This window comes from Aristolochia californica, unplaced genomic scaffold (genome assembly GCF_029961685.1).
Source record: "Aristolochia californica isolate CCGP_79_NKW_82.1479 unplaced genomic scaffold, dmAriCali1.0.hap1 SCAF_4, whole genome shotgun sequence".
NCBI classification, from domain to species: domain Eukaryota; kingdom Viridiplantae; phylum Streptophyta; class Magnoliopsida; order Piperales; family Aristolochiaceae; genus Aristolochia; species Aristolochia californica.
In genome coordinates, this window is record NW_027182103.1 from 41,892,365 (window position 1) to 41,899,504 (window position 7,140).

General features: G+C 38.2%; 1 protein-coding gene across 1 annotated transcript; it reads right to left on the reverse strand.

Annotated features, from left to right (window-relative positions):
- Nucleotides 1–1,263: 1,263 nt before the first annotated feature.
- On the reverse strand, nucleotides 1,264–3,460 carry LOC137962924 (rust resistance kinase Lr10-like). Its single transcript, XM_068810059.1, has 2 exons — nucleotides 2,757–3,460; nucleotides 1,264–2,573 (listed from the first exon to the last, which is right to left on the reverse strand). The coding sequence occupies exons 1-2, from the start codon at nucleotides 3,430–3,432 to the stop codon at nucleotides 1,441–1,443; spliced, it is 1,809 nt and encodes a 602-aa protein (XP_068666160.1). The 5' UTR covers nucleotides 3,433–3,460; the 3' UTR covers nucleotides 1,264–1,440.
- Between the last annotated feature and the right edge of the window lie 3,680 nt (nucleotides 3,461–7,140).

Genomic DNA, 7,140 nt, shown 5'->3' on the forward strand with positions numbered 1-7,140 from the left:
TACATTATTTATTTGTAAACCTTTTACTTAAAGCTCAATTTCTTATTTTACTTTAAAAAGTCAGGTAAGGGTGAGTTCTCTGTTGCCATTTCTCTATATGAGATGGACTCCAAGTACTTAGAACATTAGAATGCTTATTGATAATTAATTCTTATAATTATTAACTAATAGTGTCTTATAATTGTATTTTTTATCAGATTATTTGATTAAAATATAAAAAATATCATATATAATTTTCAAATATGTAAATATTTATTAAATTTTATAAATTTATTTATTAAATATAATAATATTAATAAATATTTAAAAATGATTTAAACACTAACAAAGGCTAGGGATATCAATTTTATATGATTACCCATTTTTCGACCATTGTTTCTTAAATAGAAGAGAGATGGAATAAAAATCTTACTCATGTATGCAGTCAAATAATTGTATCCGTTTACCATTTTACTATTGGCTTGGATAATACCTATTACATAGCCATTTATTCTTTTATCGATTATATAAGGGTATTATATAATTCCTTTATATACCTATGGAGGGAGGCACCTTATTTTGTATATTGGTGTTTAGGTTTTTTACAACCAAAAAATATTATAAACATGTTATTTTTTTCTAATTTTAAGAATTTTAAAATTTTTTTATTAAATTTTACAATTTTACGATTATTTACTCGTTTACTAGGTTGTTAACCAAGTAGATAAATGAAACTGGAATACTTTAAAAAATAATCAAATAGAATATTGAAATGGGAATCAGAATGGCATACAGAATAGACTATTTTGTTTCGTCTGTATACCGTTTACACCCCTAACAGAGGCCTCTCATTGATTGCATTCTAAGTGTTCAATAGAGAGAATAAATAAATAATCAACCATTGCACCAAGAATTTTTATAGTGGTTCACAATCAATTTTTTAGATTGTTACTCCACTCTCCCAAGGAGCCCTTGCCTTGGAATTAAATTTTTTACTATGATCAACCAAACAACATCTACATCAAAGAGTCTTGAGAAACTCAATTGCAGGACACGTCCAAGCACTTTAGGTCTTATGATCAACTGCTCTTAGGTACATGCACTTAGACTCATTTAAGAGATTTTTTGAAAACTTTCAATAAGCTTATACTGGCTTTGATTGTTTACATGCAAGGGTGACTTGCTCTTATATTTGAATTACAATTATGCCTCTTGTTAAGCAAATATTACAATCAAGTATATATGAATTGATTACACCCAATCCTAAGGTGAATTTAGCAGCTCTATTGATTGAGATTTTAAAACAACTACAAAATGAAACACAAACAAAAGTACTTGTTCTTGGGCTCTTAATGGCACTAGCACTTGAGAAAACACTCTTCCCCTGTTATCCTCATGCAACTAAATATGAGAGTCTGTAAGCATTATTCGTACAATTTACTAGTAATTTCTTATCACTCTTCACTCATGAATGGGTGGCAATTGCGAGAAATGGGGGACGTTTTCTGAGTTGGAGGCTGAAGAATTATAAGGGTTGGGCGGCAGAGTCGAGGTTTCGGTAGTTCCTTCCAACATTTGCACTGCAGTTTGTATGGATGGTCGATCTGCTGGGTACCACTGTATGCACCAAAGCCCCACAACTGTCAGCTTCTTCGCTATCTCAGCATCTCCTTCACTGACAATCTCTGAACTCAAATCCTTTCCTTCATCTAGCTGCCTGTAAATCCATTCTGGAAAGTTCACTTGGCTTGCATCTTCTGCATTGGTATCAGTGATCTTCCTACCTCCGACCATTTCCAGTAGCAGAATCCCAAAACTGTAAACATCGGACTTGTGGGAAACATTTCCAAAATTCCTGGAGAAGACTTCAGGTGCAATGTAACCCATTGTCCCCTTAGCAGCCGTTACAGAGACTATACTCTGCCCTGCCGCGCATAGCTTGGCCAACCCGAAATCAGAAACTTTAGGATTGAAATCCTGATCCAGCAGGATGTTGTGAGGCTTTATATCAAAATGAAGAATTCGATGGTCGCAACCCTGGTGGAGGTACTCTATCCCTCGAGCGATTCCCAAGGCTATTTCTTGCAGTTTCTCCCAACCCAGGAAAGGAGCCTTCAGATTTCTGGAGAAAATGAATTTTTCCAGCGACTCATTGGGCATAAATTCATAGATGATTGCTCGCCTGAGATTCTCTGCACAAAAGCCTAAAAGTCGCACCACGTTGACGTGGTGGATCCTACCGATCGTACTTACTTCATTTATGAACTCGTCACCATCGGAGAAGGAATTAGAGCTATGGAGGAGCTTTACGGCAACCAGCATCCCGTTGGGAAGCTCCCCTCTGAAGACGCTACCATTCCCACCTTCACCTAATCTGGTTTTGAAATTATCTGTCATTCTTTTGATTTCAGCGTAGGAATACCTGGTGGGCCTCACAGATTTGTAATCTTCTAAAAACTTCTCCACTTTGAGTTTATACTCTTTCTCCATTTTACTGTATTTCTGGACGTAGTAGACCTTAACAGCGGCGAGAATTATCACTAGAACTAGGAATAGGCCTGAGAAAACACAGGCAAGTAACTTCGTGGTGAATCCTGTGAAAAAAACCAGAGTTTGTGAAAAAGTCAGTACAAGATGAGCTAATCAGCAGCTCGAAACACGTAAGTTTTACTCCAAATATCAACAACCGAAATGAAGGATCAACACACAGAATTTGGAAAAGGAACTGCAGGGTGCAGTCCCAATTTACATCTATGAATTCAGTTTTGAGAAAATACCACGATCTGGAGGAAGGTGACATCCAATCTCGCGATTAGTTATGTTTTGGTTATAGCAGATTCCTCCTCTGTCTTGGCAAACTCTGCAATCTGGAAGATCCCATCGCAGGTTGAGCTCATATGGGCAACTTCTATACTCGGAACCTAACTCGATCGTCTTCACTGTCTGGCAAGAAACAGGTAAATCTACCAAAGAAGATTGACTATGAACCAAATACAACACTTGGCCGGAATTTCTCAAGCAAGGATTCCAGGGTTCGTCGAACCCGTACACGGAATGGGAGCAGTCTACGAAAGTGTAATTAAAAGTTAGATCATAGAAACGGAAAGGGGACGGAGGGAGACTACGATTGAAGAAGAGGCACCCAATGCAGCTATTGAAATTGTAAACCCTTAATCTTTCCAACTTGTAGTCGATTTCTTGCACATAGATCTCGGAAGAAGATGGCCATAGGTGAAGTACGGTTGTATTGTCGGCGTCACAGGACAGTTCGAAGGCTGGATCCGGGTCACCGCAGACCTGGGGAGATTTACCTTTGAGGCGGAACGGGAACCGAATTTCAGGTCCATTGGGAGAGCAACTGATCCGCTGACAGGGGTAGTTTTGGCTAGCTTGAATTGGAAGAAGGTTCAAGGAAATCAAAATGACGAAGAGGAAAGTTAAAGCGTTAGTCATCTTCCCCCCTGGTCTCCTAAATTATCAAGTTAAGAGAGAAAAGTAGAGGATGTCTATATAAAAGTCTGGTGAACGATCAACTGATCTCAAGCCTAAAATCCTCATGAGCTTGCTATGAAATCAAAGGGTATCACATGATGACAAGGTGAAACTTCAATATTGAATTGAAAGAGCGGTACTATAGTGACAGAAAAGGAGGAAAATTCAAAAATCCGCGTTCAGCTTGTATCAATACTTTGTTGACTTTGACTTCTTTTCGACAACTTCTGCCTCACTGATAAGGAAAGAAAGGAGAGAGAGAGAGTCGTGAAGCCAATAGCCTTTGCATACAGATGACTTGACTTGGATAAAAGCGTCTCGATCTGGACTAGCAGTATTCGTTCTTTCCAGTTTTGCCGTCCATAAAGATCATGACTGCTTTATATGTGTAAGTGTCACGAAGTAACCCTGCAGCAGCGCAGTCATGGTAGAGGCAGACGACGAGAGATGACATAACAGCAAAATAATGCACAGAGCTGTCTTTTAAAATTGCTGGTATTGTCATTTACGCCAGCGAATTTTATGTTTGCTCGGCTCGGCTCGATGCCACCTGGCTGCAGCAGCACATTCATGGTAGAGCCAGCCGACAACAACGACGACGAACTGAGATGAATTAACAGCAAAACTAGTGCACAGAGCTGTCTTTTAGAGTCCCAAATGACTGGACAGTAAACACAAAATTCGCTGGCTTAAATTCACGGGAAGGAAGGTAACGACTTGATTTGATATTTGATGGGCGAAGAGAGAGAGCCTTGAAGACTTGATAGAATCGTGAGAGCATACAGGTAACTTGACTCGGAGAAAAACCAGTAGTTTTTGCAAACCTATAAGGTTGTTTGCATTATTGAATCGTATAATTTCAAGAATTTTTTCAGTTTTAATTGTACCAAAAAATTATTTCAGAATAAACTTAGTAGTTACAGTTAAATTAATAAAGATTTTTTAACTTGAACTACAACTGGGTTCACAATATAAAGGGTTATTGGCCTATCACTTGATTCACAAAAGTCTCCGCAACTTTATAAGTGTCACGAAGGAACCCTTTCATGGTAGAGGCAGCCGATGACGATGACGAAGACCACAACGACGACGAATTGAGATGATTTAACAGCAATACAGAGCTGTCTTTATATGTGTAAGTGTTCATGAAGGAACCCTGCAGCAACACATTCATGGTAGAGGCGGCCAATGACGACGACGATGAAGACGATAGCCTTTACAAACCTAGATGATTGTTACAATTAAATTAATAATAAGATTAGTTAAGGTTTATAAATTACTTGATAATGTGCATCCTATCATCTTATTGCACTAACTCTATTGATTAAGGAACTAAACTTATTTTAAGTAATACTTAATTAATTAATTAAACAGTTTTATGGCCAACGAGGACCTAACTTGATGACTTTAACAGAAAAACACAATTTCGTTATATTAGGGGTGTAGATATTTATGGCTATCAACTCAAAATTCTATGAAACCTTCAAAGGTCTGAGTGACAGGAAGGAACCCATTCATGGTAGATAATGACTTGACTTGATATTTGATGGACGGAGAGGGAGAGCGAGAGTCAGAGTCTCGAAAGACTTGATAGAATCGTGAAGCCAATAGCCTTTAACGTCGGTGCACATGATTTCGGACATGATTTTCATGTGCATTATGCCGTACTCGTCTTATGTTTTTTAAAAAAAATATATCATTATTGAATGAACAAGTGGTGGAACAAGAACGAAGGGCAGAGAGATTGAGGGACAAGACGTCAAAGACCTGCAGAGTCAGACGTACTCTCGACGGCTTTAATAGTTTAGGGTCTTTAGACAATCATACATCAACTGAAAGCAGACAGGGCCTGCTTTGTTGGTAATGAGTTGGGACCATGAGAACTTTCCGGACTCAGTTGGGAACCAGAGAGAAACCTATGATGGCTAACGACGACTTGACTTGATGACTTTAACAGAAAAAGACAATTTCACTCTATTAGGGGTGTAAACCCTTTTAAATAGATATTTATGGCAAGTAACCCAAAAGTCTATGAAACATAATTTTCGAGAGTGGCAGGGAGGCACCCGGTAGCAACCGATTCATGGTAGATAACGATTATACTTGATATTTGATGGACGGAGAGAGAGAAAATCTTGATGAGAAAATCTTTCATGGTAGAGGCAGCCGATGACGATGACGATAACGATGACGATGACCACAACGACGACGAATTGAGATGATTTAACAGCAAACGAGTGTACAGAGCTGTCTTTATATGTCTAAGTGTCATGAAGGAACCCGGTAACAACACATTCATGGTAGAGGCAGCCAACGAAGACGAAGACGATCGCCATTACAAACCTATAAGATTGTTACAATTAAATTAATAATAAAATTAGTTAGGGTTTATAAATTACTTGATAATGTTCATCCTATCGTCTTATTGCACTAACTCTATTGATTAAGGAACTAAATTCATTTTAAGTAATACTTAATTAATTAATTAATCACTAATTATGCCCAATTAACTTCCATTAATTCACATCTAATTAATTACTTATTTATGTTAAGTTACTTAATGATAAATTATAAATAATAGTTTTATCAACAACAAATTTAAATTTAAAATATGAAAATGAAAATAGGGAAATTATGATAAAAAGATAAATTAATTAGTATGATATATTCTATATTAATTACTTATTTATCAACGACTTGAAGAATTCGTAAATGAATTAATTACCGAGGCACCCTGGCTGCTATAAAATAAACCCAAGGGGACAAGTGGATCCACACTTCCCTCTGTCCTTCTCATCTGCTGCCTCTCCAGTGTTTCGGAATGTTCCCAAGGTTAGCCTTACTTCCCCTTCTCCTTCTCTCCAATCTCTTAGGTTTCCTTTCCACTGCCCACGGAGCCGACGCATGTCGCCCTTCTTCTTGCGGAATTATCCGAAACATCAGTTACCCTTTTCGTTTGGAAGGTGATCCCATCCACTGCGGTGATCCCCTCTACCAATTGCAGTGCCGAAACCATCAGACCCTTGTAAATATTAGCTCAGGCATCTACTTTGTCAAACAGATCTTCTACGACTCTCAGCGGATTCATATAGTGGACGCCTCTCTAAAGAGCGATCTTTGCTCCTCCATCCCTCAGAATTTTCCCTTGAAAGATGATTATTATTATTACCGTTGGCAGGATTTCTTCTACTTCGAATCAAACCTTTTCTTCTCCTCGGGCAATGTATACATGTTGACCAATTACTCGAAATTTATTGTCCTTGTGACTTGCCCAAAGCCCATTCACCACCCGTCCTATATTCAAACCGGTATCTGCAAGAAAAACAAGACCTCTCCAGCTTCATATGTCTACACCATCATAGATAATATTGCACTATCCGACTTCCACACAAACTGTGTCGTCGTAGCAAAATTCCCTGCACCGGTCGACGGAATTCAGATTCTAACTTCTACGAACATTTTCCAAATTTTGCTCCAAGGCTTCGAGCTCTCTTGGAAGGAGGAGCTTTCCTGTCGTCCTTGTCTTGCCAATCAGTCCTACTGTATAGACTATTTGGTCACTAAAGGATATCTGAGTGTAGATAAACCTCTTCCGTCCTATTACAAAATGACAGGTGGTCCCTGCATAGAATTTCAAGGAGGAGGTTATAGATGCGGAGAAAACTTTGA